We start from the raw sequence: 12,069 nt of genomic DNA on the forward strand, positions 1-12,069 counted from the left end.
AACAAGCAAGGCTCAGCATATACTCTCATTGAGCTTTTAGGTTCAGCACTGTGTATCTGTGTTCCCAGGTTTGGGACAAGAATTTGCACTGGTGATTTAAGTATGGAGGCTCTGAAGACAGGGACAACCAAAGGGTAATGGGACCCATCTGTTTCTTTAGTCAATGCAGACCACTGATTTAGGCCCCTTCTTTCAATGCTAAATCTGCATAATCCTATATTGTTACATTACAAAAGGGACCTTCTCTGGCATTGCCCATTCCCAGTATAGTGAGATAGTTTGGGGCTGTGCCTACCCAGGAAAGGAGAAGAGGAGAGTTGTTTGCATTAAAGACAGCCATCAGAATTGATCAGAAACCCCTCTCACTGCGGCATCTCCACCTGCCCCAAGAGCTGTTTCAGTATAAACGACTACCTCTATTGTCCTATTGTCAATTGTGACTTGCTGATGCAGCGATGAAGCCTCAGACTAAATCATCTTTACAACTGAGATTCCTCAAAGGACAGCGGAGCTACATTTAAACTCAAGTTAATTGGGGTTAGTCAGGTCCTCATCACTCCACCTGGAGCTGGAGCCTCGTGGCTACCCGGCTCCGGGAGCCCTCGCCTCTGCCCCCAGGGCCTCCCCGCCCATCTCAATTGCTCTGGACCAGTTCATTTCGCCACAGCTCGGAGCCGCTCGGAAAGCAAAGATTAAAGGGGAAAGTCTCAGCTGTATATTTATATTTTCATTGCTAGAAGGGAATTGATTTCCGCGCATTTATTTTGGTAGTTGTAATACACAAGGGCGGATTTGCGTCACCCGAGCAACTTGTCGGTGGAGATAAAGTTGCACAAATATTGAAAGGGGAAGTGCTAGGAGTCATTATAGAGTTTTTCTCCGGAAGAAATAAGGATTTCTGCAGTATCCTAAAATACTAAGGCCGCTTCTATTTTGAGACCAATCTCGCAGGCACATCCGCTCATTTAGTCCGAGTTTGAGCCCATCAAAAAACAGGAGATGACCTGAACTCCGGCGAGCCTAGGATTTCCTGCTGCTGTCTTGGTTCTGAGGGGTGGGGACTAAGGATGTGGGGAGTCTGCGGGCTCAGAAAAGGCGAGGGGCCCGCAGAGACGAGGCCTGGGCCTGGGGATGGAGTTGTGGGGGGCGGGGGGCGTCATTTGAAAGGTTTCCCTTTATGCGTTTCCCTCCAGGAGCTCCGAGTGGGCCTGGGTGGCGCTGACGCGGTGGCAATGAAGCCGAGGACTTGGGAATGCAGAGGGGAGAGCGGGAAGTTGCAATTTACAATCAAGCCCCAGGCGGTGCCGGGAGAGAGGAGCGCATGGCAAGGTCTGTTGTCTGCGGCAAAACCCGCGCTCGGGGCCTCGCCTTCGCCTGTCTGCCCCTGGCTCGGGGCCATGAAGTGCTGCAGATTGGGGTCGTGGGCGCCGCAAGAAACGCAGAGGGCCCGCCTTCCGCCCAGTCTGCACCCAGCGCCCACCCACGAGGGTAGCGTCTTACTTGCCGGCGGGAGGCCTGGGGTGAGGCCTAAATGAGCCTCTTTTAGAACCTGGAGTTGGGACTTAGGCCGCAGTTTGAATGTTTGCAGTCCAATTGGAATTGCAAACGATTTGAAAGTGACACTAGAAAAGAGAAGAAAAGAGGGTTTATGGCCGCGCCTACAGACGCTCGCGCTAGCGACTTTCCCCGAGGGCTGTGAAGTTACGGAGAGGCCACCTCCCACCGCAGTCTCGCCAGAATCCTCAGCCGTTGCTTGCAACGCCTCCACTAGAGCCTTTCAAAGCGGGTCTAACGCCCCAAGTGGCCTTATACTTGTCACTCCTTTGCCTCTGGCTAGAAACAGGACTGGGCTTCCCGTGTCTCTCGCCTCTGGTGCCCTTGCCCTTAGCCGATCACACCCCTCCATTCAATCTCTGGAAATAACACCTCTATCCTGGCTGCGTAGGAGCAGGTTAAGAAAACTCTTTAGTAAGAGAAAGATGGAGCGAGAGACAGAAAGACAGAGAGAGGAGGTGTACTCTCAGTGCTGGCTGATGGGAAGTGATTAATTACTTTCCAGGAGAAAGTCAAAAGCTTAAAAAGACAGCATCTGCAACAAGAAGCTAGAACCCCTAGAAATTAATTTAATCAGCCCAGATTGTGAACTCGAGATAGGCATGGCAAGTTCACTTGCCTTCCTGGGCTTATTTGGTAACATGCCTTAGAGTTTAACCGAAATAATAATAAATAAAAAATGCCACAAAAGCTTTATTGAAACTGCATTGATAGTTTTTTTTGGGGGGAGAAGTGCCACAGAAGTACAGAAGCTCTGTTAGGAGACGCTTATTAGGACAATCGAAAACAAAAGATTTCGTGGTTTCATTATTGTTATTATTTTATTTTCTTCCTGAAAATGTGCAAGAAGAGCTCATCTGGGTGGCCTGTGGTTTGTTTGGGAGAGGGGTGGGGAAATCCATTCTGACTATAATTTAAAAGAGAACGAATTCTTAAAATAGACATGTTGATGTTGCAGAAAACCCCCACTACACCCACCCTGCGCTCTAAAGACCCAAATTGCGAATGGAAGACGGTGACCATCCCTGCAGCTTCACTGTGAGCAGGCCCAAGGGGTTCCTGGGGAAACAGTCACTAAATTGAAAGTAGTGTTTAACCCCAAGGAAATCTGCTCTTGTGGGCACTTGCAAAACAACGGACCTCACGTGATCCGGGGATGTGGCGGAGGAGGGAGGGTGACATTTCCTACAAGGTGCCGCAGAGGAGAGGGACGCGCGTGCCACTCTCTCGGGTTTCGGACGGCGGCCTGGTTTGTTGTCTCTGAGGCTCGAGGGGAAGATCTGGCTGTGTCCAAGGGAGACGCTCCGAGACATCCATCTTATTTTGTTTGAAAAATTACTCGTTCAAGTTGTCACTGTGTGACAACTCGGAATAAAGCTAATTTGCGACCGCTCCTCTCTTCCCCGAGGATCTCCGAGGCAGCGAGGCGGACGCGGTGCAAAATTGGGTGGGGACGCGGGGCCCCAGCATTCCCGCGGGAGAGCTCCGGCTGGGCAGCCTGGGGACGGGGACCCACGAAAGACGGAGCTTTGCAGAGGACACCGACTCTCGGGATAAAGGCCGAGAGAAGAAAAATCGGGTCAGAATGAACGAAAGAGGGGGGATCCGAGGGGGTGGCCAGTGCGTTCCGGGAGGCAGGCTTTGCACCCGCGATAAAAGGCGAGAGTACCAGCTTCCCCAGGCGAGCGCTTCAGGAGCGCTGTGACCGATTCTCCACGCCCCGGGCCGGTTCACAGCTGCAGAAGTGAGTGGAGAGGCACTCGGGCCCCTCCAGCGCGGAGGGGGGACGCGCCGGTCTCCGCTCGGCCCACGCGGCAGCAGCAAACACTTTGGCGTGGCCGGGGCGTGGCCCAGGGGGTGGGCCACGCCCCTCTTTCCCAATTCCCCTCCACTCCCCGCTCCCATTGGTCACGAGGATGGCCAATGAGCGCTCGGATCGAGGTCCTACCCTGCGTCTGACTCGAAAGCTCCTGCCAAAACTTCGGGAGTTTTTAGAGAGGAGTTTTTTTTCCCTCTTATTACTTTTTTTTTTTTTTTAACTAACGGATTATTATTGTTGTTGTTTTAAATTTAGCTCTTAGGGCTTAGCTGTTTGGGTTTTTCTTTCGGTGCCCGGCCCCTGTCTCCCCGGCTTCCCTGGCGTGTGCGGAGCCGCGGCCCCCGCCCGCCTCGCCGCTCCAGCGCCCCTAGCTCGCCTCCAGCCCGCGGGGAGCGCGGGCGTCTCGCCGCCTTTCAAGTGAGGCCAGGGGCCGAGGCTGTGACCGGCCGGGATCCGGCCCTCGCCTCCTCCCTCGGTGGCGCTAGGGCTCCCTGGCCTGTCTTCAGTGCGGACGGAGAAGCGAAAGCGGATCGTCCTCGGCTGGGCTGCCGCCTCCTCCTGGACTAGCGCGCCCCTCCCCGCGCACCCACTCACCCATCCACCCGGTCCGGCCAGGCCGCGCCGGCCGCTCGGCGCGCCCCGCCAGGATGTTCGCCGCCGGGCTGGCTCCCTTCTACGCCTCCAACTTCAGCCTCTGGTCGGCCGCTTACTGCTCCCCGGCCGGCCCAGGCGGCTGTTCTTTCCCCCTGGACCCCGCTGCGGTCAAGAAACCGTCCTTCTGCATCGCAGACATCCTGCACGCCGGCGTCGGGGAGCCGGGGGCGGCCCCGGAGGGCCTGGCGGGGGCCTCGGCCGCCGCCCTCACCGCGCACTTGGGCTCGGCTCACCCGCACGCCTCTTTCCAAGCTGCGGCCAGATCCCCGCTTCGACCCACCCCGGTGGTGGCGCCCTCCGAAGTCCCGGCTGGCTTCCCGCAGCGGCTGTCTCCGCTCTCAGCCGCCTACCACCACCATCATCCACAGCAACAACAGCAGCAGCAACAACCACAGCAGCAACAGCCTCCGCCTCCACCCCGGGCCGGCGCCTTGCAGCCCCCGGCCTCCGGGTCACGAGTGGTCCCGAACCACCATCATAGCGGCTCGGCCCCGGCTCCCTCCAGCAAGGACCTCAAATTTGGAATTGACCGCATTTTGTCTGCAGAATTTGACCCCAAAGTCAAGGAAGGCAACACGCTGAGAGGTAAGGTCTTGGGCTGAAGGCCTCTGACCAGGGCCCAGACGCACTCTCAGGCCCCTGGGCCAGTTTAGGGTGCCTCTGAGTGTTTTTACAATTAAGGACAAATCGGTAAAATGAGGGAGAAGAAAATGAATTGTAAGAAGACCATGAAACGTCAGGTTTAAAACTTACCTGCTTTACGTAAAAATTTTTTTTTAAAAAATGACTCCAGGGATGCTTTTAAAGCACACGTCACAGAATCAGTATTCACAAAAGTGGTTGGCGTAAATATTTGCTAGAATAACTGTCTCTTTAACCACGTATCTAGAGAAACAACTATATTATTTGACAGGGAAAGCCCTTTTGGGGAACGTTTTCCCTTCCATTCATCTGATTTCTAGTGAAATTCCACCCAAGGAATGTAGATAAACAAAATCGACTCTGAACACCCAAGAGGAGAGAGCGCTGAGTGGGGGCTCCTTCGGGCGGAGGGTTTAGGTCTGTGAAATTCTTGGAAGGCACCCGAAAGTGGCTTAGTTTTGGTCGTTTTCTCTAAAGCCCTTCCTTGTTGTATGTGTGGACGTGGACATGTGGGACACGCATAGGGACGTTTCGCGCATCCCCCTGGGTCACTGTCGGGAGAGACGGATTTCAGGTCCGGAGACAGGGGTCTTTCGTGATTTCCCTCCAGGAAAACCGAACGGAGGTCGAGGGGGAGGAGAGGAACAAATCAGCCAAGAGAGTGTGGGTTTGCTCGAGGTGTAACCAGCTGTTCTTTTCCCTCGTCCCCAGATCTCACGTCCCTGCTAACCGGCGGACGGCCCGCGGGGGTCCACCTCCCCGGCCTGCAGCCCTCCACCGGCCAGTTCTTCGCATCTCTAGATCCCATTAACGAGGCTTCTGCCATCCTGAGTCCTTTAAGCTCGAACCCGAGAAATTCAGTTCAACATCAGTTTCAAGACACGTTTCCAGGTACGGAAACCCTCCCGAGCGAGGGCTTAATGGGAGGATCGACTGGTAGAAAACTCAAGACTGACGCCTCACCCGGCGGCAGCCCGACAGCCCTGTGTAGCAATCCCGGAGTTGGTGCGGGTGGCTACAAGTTCGGAGAGAGAAACCGAAAGATTTCTCAAGTGAACTAGCTCACGCTTCAGTCGGCTCCCGGCGGGGAAAGGAGTGGGGGGGCCTGAGAAGCCAACACAGCGTGAGCGTGGGTGGGTGGGTGGGGTGGGGGTTTTCCCTAGTCTATTCCCTCGGGTGGGTGGTTTGAAAACGCAGCAAGAGATATTGCTGATTAGCATACACACATTTTGGAATGACCTCAAGCAGTTTTGCCCGAGGAGGTTCCGACTGCACGCGTGGGCGTATGCAAGTACACACACACACACACACACACACACACACACACACACACAGAGTAGAGAATCGAGGCTGTCACCTCTAGATCCTTCTGGCCCCGAAGGACATTTTCGCCCACTCTTCGCAGGCCTGATGGCCAGGCGTTAGGTTTATGTTTTTCCTTTGGAATTAATCGACGAACTGCCGGGTTCTCCACTCCACACTCACTTTAGGCCTTGCCACTGACTACGGTCTTAAGAGCTGTAAAATTACTCCTTAGAGAGGCCATTCTGAAGGGCATTCTGAATGGGGGTAGAGCCGACTGTTAACGCACAACAGTATCAAGCAGCAGCGTGAGCCCCAGGCCCACGGGGCGCTGACTGGGCACTAACGCGGCGGCTCTCGTGTCTCTCTCGCTCCTGCGACCTCCCGGCGGCAGGTCCCTACGCGGTGCTCACTAAGGACACCATGCCGCAGACGTACAAGAGGAAGCGCTCATGGTCCCGGGCTGTCTTCTCCAACCTGCAGAGGAAAGGCCTGGAGAAGAGGTTTGAGATTCAGAAGTACGTGACCAAGCCAGACCGAAAGCAGCTGGCGGCGATGCTGGGCCTCACCGACGCGCAGGTAAGCCACCTTGGGGTCCAAGGCACAGCCCCCTCGGTCGCAGCAGCGCGCTGCCCAGCCCCAAAGCCCCTCCACCTCGACCCGCTCTCCTTTTGCGGCGGAAACACAAGGTCTTGAATTTCACGAGACTTTGTGGACTTGTCAGCTTGAAGCAGGAGAGAGGAGGGGGCTGGGGGGGGGGGGGGGAGAAGGACGGAAAGAAAAGCCCATCCCCAAAGATGTATGTCAACAAACACTGAGTGTTTATTTTGGCCAACAGGCGAAAGAACCGCCGAGAAAGCAAATAGACCGCGGGAGAATAATGATGTACTCGACTGTAGCTCAATTCGCTGTAGGAGGCAGTTTATTTCAGAGATAAAAATCCAAAGTCAAGACATTGTTCGGTTTTTCTTTTTTCTTTTTTTTCTCCGTTCCCCCCTCCCTCCTCCTACTTTTGCCGCTGCTGGATTGTGAAATCTCCAGTTGTGAGGAAGTGAAAACATCATTTCAAACGGAATTACTTAGCCCCAGTAGGGCGAGGAGTCCGCTTGGAGCGGCCACAATCAGTCTGATTTTCTAACGACATAGGCTGTGAAGAAAGTCTCCCTCCGGTGGGGGGCGGGGGGACTGAGGGAGAGAAAGAAAAAAGGATTTTCTTAAAACGCCCTAGAGCATTTCAGCGGGTTCTGCCTCCTTGAATTTTTTTCAAATAGCAGCAAATCTATCGCGCCTGAATTTAATTTTTTACTTTTTCCAAATTCAAGAACGGGACTTTTTATTTTTCTTTTTGAGTTTGGCAAATAGAAGAGTCCCGTTTCTTCCACATCCTGCAGCAGTGGCCCTTGATCCCTGGGTGCTGAATGTTCTAGCAGGGCAGAAGCCAAAGGCAAGAACTTTTTCAGAGCTCCCTTAGGCGCCCCCCCCCCCCCATGTCTCTATGTCTTTCTGTCCTCCATTACACAACTCCCCTCCCCAACACACACACTGGAAGAGCCCAGCCGTTTTCCACCAGCTGTGGATGTTATTTTTAAAAGGGAAGCTGGAACTTGTGTGAACGCATTGGGTGCCCCAGGGGATCGTATGTATTTATATAGATTCTCCGTCCCTACCCCCTTCTTACACTTTGCACAGGTTTAATTCCAGCGTTTTCTGAGCCCACAGAAGGATTAGTTTATCCCGGGCAGCGGCAGGTCCTTATCAGCTTCTGTGTACACACAGGCCAAGGAAATGCTTTTCTACTGAAGGTCCAGCGGTGCCCCCACCCAACTGGGATTAACTCTTTGAACCGCCTTTCCCCTCTGTACTTCCCACTTTCCTCCTTAAAAAGAATTGCTTTTGTAGGGACCTGCCTTGGGTAGTAGCAGTAGAGGAGGTGGGGGGAGGGGCCAACCTCGCGGGAATTCTTAACAGTGGTTTACCAAACCCTTGAAATTATGTGCAAAATCTTGGGTATATGTGCATTTTTCTGGGTCAGGGGTCCATAATTAATCAGATTCTTGGGGAGGGGGGCGGCCTTGACTCAAGCGGGGTTAAGAAACATCGATTTAGAGTAGAGATCCTCGTAGTTTGGGGGCGAGGATCCCTGGCGATCTCGTTGTTTCCCTGGGCTGCCTCTCGGCCCTTGCGTTTAGCACAGTGCCTGGCCCATGGCAGAGGTGCTGGGGACCATTAGCGATGCTTTCCTACCTTTGGGGGTGACGCCCGGCTGCACGCGAATCGGCTTGGAGCGAGCCTGTGTCTCATCTCAGTGTCCCTTCTTGTCTCCCGGTGCGGCGCGGCGCAGGTCAAGGTGTGGTTCCAGAACCGGCGAATGAAGTGGCGGCACTCCAAGGAGGCGCAGGCTCAGAAGGACAAAGACAAGGAGGCGGGCGAGAAGCCGTCCGGCGGAGCCCCGGCTGCCGACGGGGAGCAGGAGGAGCGGAGCCCCAGCCGCTCCGAGGGCGAGGCCGAGAGCGAGAGCAGCGACTCCGAGTCTCTGGACATGGCCCCCAGCGACACGGAGAGGACTGAGGGGGCCGAGCGGTCTCTGCACCAAACGACGGTCATCAAGGCCTCGGCCACGGGCGCCCTCCTCGCCGCCAGCGGCGCTGGGAGCGGTGGAAGCAGCGGCAGCGGCGGCAGCTTTGGCTTCGGCAGCCTCGGCGGCAGCAGCACCAGCGCGGGCAGCGCCAGCAGCCTGGGCAGCGGCGGCGGCGGCGGCTCCTCGGAGCTGCTCCCTGCGCCCCAGCCCACCCTCAGCAGCGCTCCCAAAAGCCCCGAGCCCGCCCAGGCGCCGCTCGGCGGCCTATAGACTGCACGAGGGTGGAGAGGACCCGGGGGCCCCGCGGGCAGCCTCCCAGCCCTCCAGCGCGGGCTGGATTCGGTGCCTACTTTCTGCTGGCGGCGGGGCCAGGGCCGGAGACGCAGCGGCGGAGCCTCCTTCCCTGCGTTCACATCTGGGCCCTCGCAGCCCCGGGCTGGAGCAGCCCACTCTGCACAGAGCCCGGGGGAGTCTCAGTGGCCCCGCGAAGGCTCGCAGCCCCAGCCGCGCACTTCTCCCCGGATACGAGCAGCTCACACTGTGAAGCATTTGAACAGTTGCTCCCCGCCCTAGGGGTCGTGGCGCAAAGACGCGTTGCACTTAGGACGCCACAGACTTGTAAATAAAGTGTTTACTACGGTTTGTAAAGGCCGCTTGGCTTGCTGGGGTGACACAGGCGTTAGGGTCAGGGAGCCCCTTCCCGGACCTTAGCCCTGGGGCACTGCAGGTCGCAGCAGATCGAAGTGGGGGACTTAGAGATTTTGGGGGAAGTGCTGCAACCTCAGAGCCACCTTGCCGCAGAGATCGGCGCCGGGGCTTACAGGTTCCACCAGTTCGGAGGTCTCCTAGCCTGTAGCCCGCGCCGACCGCCACTGAACGTGTGCTCCGCGACCCTGAGTGTGGCCTGTGAGACGAGCTGACCATAGAAAGTGTTAGGCCCGTCGGGCTGATGGCTTCCCATCAGTGTGTGCCCCGGGCTTTCTGTGGCTGGAGAGTACGCAGAGTTGCCGTGGAGAAAACTGTGGTGCCGGGCGGGGTCAGTCTAGCCACAGCTGGTGCTCACAAGGTGGCCGCTCATTGCAGGGCGTGGAGCCGTGGGTGAGGCAATTCCAGGTACACTGCCGCTTGCTCAAGGATGGGCTAGGAGGACCTGGCAGATCTGTAGTGTCCCGTAGGAAGGGATAGACAGACCACAGTGGCTAGGGCTGGAAGGCCGGGCCTGAGCTGACTTTAAAGATGCAAAAACAATTGCCTGTCAGGGAGGTGGCTTATTCAAAGTGACACCAGGCATAACCCCCAAACCAGTACTTGGACCTCCTGGCTCACATTCAGCCAGAGTTGGGTATACAAACTGCACCTCACCCCTAAATCCACACACATACAATCTTACATCGCAACTGGGCCACCACAGGTGCCCAGCTGAGCTCTCTCCTCCGTCTCCCCATGCCGGCCCAACCGCGGAGCTGAGAGATGGTTTCCCCAGCAGCTGAAATACAGCAAATCCATTTTGTCCCCACGCTGCCACTGGGATGGGCCATTTGAAGTTTGGTGGGTTTTTTTTAAGGCCGAAGAGTCAAACCTCTCTCCAAGGCTTGTCCTTCTCCAGCTCTCCTTCCCTGGAAACTAGGAAATATCTGGAGTTGGTAAAAAGCTCTTTGGGGAGATTTTAAAACAAATAGATGTTGTCAACAAAGTTGATCACCCGAGTCTGTTTGGCACTGAGCTCAGGAGAGGGCACAGACCCTCTTACAGGCTTGCCATCCATGCCCGGCAGCTGATTCTCACCTGCTTCAGAGATGCTGAGGTCAGGGAGCCTAGGACGCACCCTAGGTCCAGTTGCTGGAGTGAGAAGTATCCTAGCTTAGCTAGGAGTCTTAGCTAAGTCTGGTTTAGCTTCTTCCCCACTTTGACCCAATCACTAGGGCACATTCAGAGACCTCCCTTCTAGACTTCCTGGCCCAAGGGCAGAGTAGAGGCCCCAGATTTAGCCTTCTCTGGCCAGGGGCAGCCAGATGCCTCAGCAAGTCCCAGAGTGTGGCCCAGGAATGCAAAGCTGACCATTCTCTGCCCCAGTCAACCTCCCAAGCCTGAAATCGAGCCGAGCCCATAGAGGAATGTGCACAGTGGGGAGGGAAGAAGTGGACTAGGGTGGTCCTGCACAGGACAGAGAAAGGTAGAGCGCCCCAGGAGGGACCTCAAGTTAAATGGGAACCTGAGCCAGCTGTTATCACTAAATGCGCCCGCCTGGCAAGAGTTGAGGGATGGCGGCAGCCTCCCCTCCTGCCTGGGTCCCAGCCCCAGGCTGGGCTGGTTCCTTCACACCTTCCACAGGCTCTGCTACCTCTGTACTCCAATTTTACCTTCATTATCGAGATCAGTTTCCTGCCACCCCTAAATATTGAAATTCTGGAACCAGCACATCCCAAGAACATCGAACTTTGAGGCACTTAAATCCAGTTCTGGTGTTAAGGAGACTAACTTGGCAGCATCTATACCTAGTTGGGGAGCTAGGCTGGGGAGGGGAGATGGAGACAGGGTGGCGCTTTCTGCGCACCGCAGCTAACCATCCCCCTAGGTCCTTGAGGTGCCGGCTGCCCACAAACCTCCAACTCATTTCTTAGTCTGGGCCCGGGTTTTCCAAAGTGAAGGAAATCATCGCCCAGGGGCTGTAATGATGAGATTTCAGGTAGCATTCGGCCTTATCTCGGCCAGGTTCCCCCAGACCAGAGGGCGAGTCGGAGCTGGGGGGCTGGAAAGGAAGTGAGCTGGGAGGCGGGCACCTGGGAGTGGAAGTCGGGACGCTCCTGGAGGGTTCACAGGAGGCGTCCCTTCCGCTACCCGCGCCTTTCTTTCCTGAACATTTTCCCGGTGAAACTCCTGCGCAGTGGAGTTTCCATATTTTCATCAGGAACGAAGTATCACAAGCCCCAAAGTTTAAATTCATTTGGAAGAAGACCAGCCACAGGACTAATGGTCCTCTCCAGGCGGGCAGCCTGGCGGGGAGGCAAGCCGCATTTCAGGCCAGGTGTCTCTTCCCGGGATTGCTCCCTCGCTTCCGGGTACGGGAATCTTTCCAGTGGCGCTCGACGCTGGCAGCAGCTAGCATTTCTAGCTCGAAGCTAGAAATTCCTGAACTAAGACCGAGATTTCTCAGGCACGGAAGAGAAGACTGGGAGCGGAAGGTCCGCGGATGCCAGGCCCGCCGAGGCCCGCAGGACTGGGGCTTGGAGGAGGCGGGTGCGCGCCAGCCTCGGAGCAGAGCAAAGGCGCGCCCCCCGCGCCTTCCGCGCGCCACCCAGGACTCGCCCTTTCCTAAAAACAGTAGTAACTGTTTGCTCCGAGGAGGGCTCAGCCTCGCCAGCCGCAGTAGTCCTCGCGGCGCCGAGCCCTCAGAGCAAGACTACCAAGGCGCAGCTCGGGTCACACAGAGGGATGGTGACCAGCGCGCGTCTCGCTGGGAAGGAGGGGGCTTTAATACCCCTCTTCGGGTGCACATGCGCGCGTGCACGTACACACGCGC

The 12,069-nt window shown here is 56.2% G+C and overlaps 1 protein-coding gene across 1 annotated transcript; it reads left to right on the forward strand.

Moving 5' to 3' along the window:
• Nucleotides 1-1,016: 1,016 nt before the first annotated feature.
• Nucleotides 1,017-9,197, forward strand: HLX (H2.0 like homeobox). The gene is made up of 4 exons (XM_070601973.1): nucleotides 1,017-4,612; nucleotides 5,381-5,560; nucleotides 6,366-6,550; nucleotides 8,313-9,197. Exons 1-4 carry the CDS (start codon nucleotides 4,021-4,023, stop codon nucleotides 8,817-8,819), a joined length of 1,464 nt encoding a protein of 487 aa, XP_070458074.1. The 5' UTR covers nucleotides 1,017-4,020; the 3' UTR covers nucleotides 8,820-9,197.
• Nucleotides 9,198-12,069: the final 2,872 nt, after the last annotated feature.

Source organism: Equus przewalskii, chromosome 31, assembly GCF_037783145.1.
Source record: "Equus przewalskii isolate Varuska chromosome 31, EquPr2, whole genome shotgun sequence".
NCBI classification, from domain to species: Eukaryota; Metazoa; Chordata; class Mammalia; order Perissodactyla; family Equidae; genus Equus; species Equus przewalskii.

What these genes read in the sequence shown, in the direction of transcription:
- HLX (XM_070601973.1), top strand. Translation starts at nt 4,021, where the DNA reads ATGTTCGCCGCCGGGCTGGCTCCCTTCTACGCCTCCAACTTCAGCCTC. An exon ending in GTTTCAAGACACGTTTCCAG is followed by an intron (nt 5,561 to 6,365) that starts GTACGGAAACCC and finishes TCCCGGCGGCAG; the next exon opens with GTCCCTACGCGGTGCTCACT. An exon ending in TGGGCCTCACCGACGCGCAG is followed by an intron (nt 6,551 to 8,312) that starts GTAAGCCACCTT and finishes GGCGCGGCGCAG; the next exon opens with GTCAAGGTGTGGTTCCAGAA.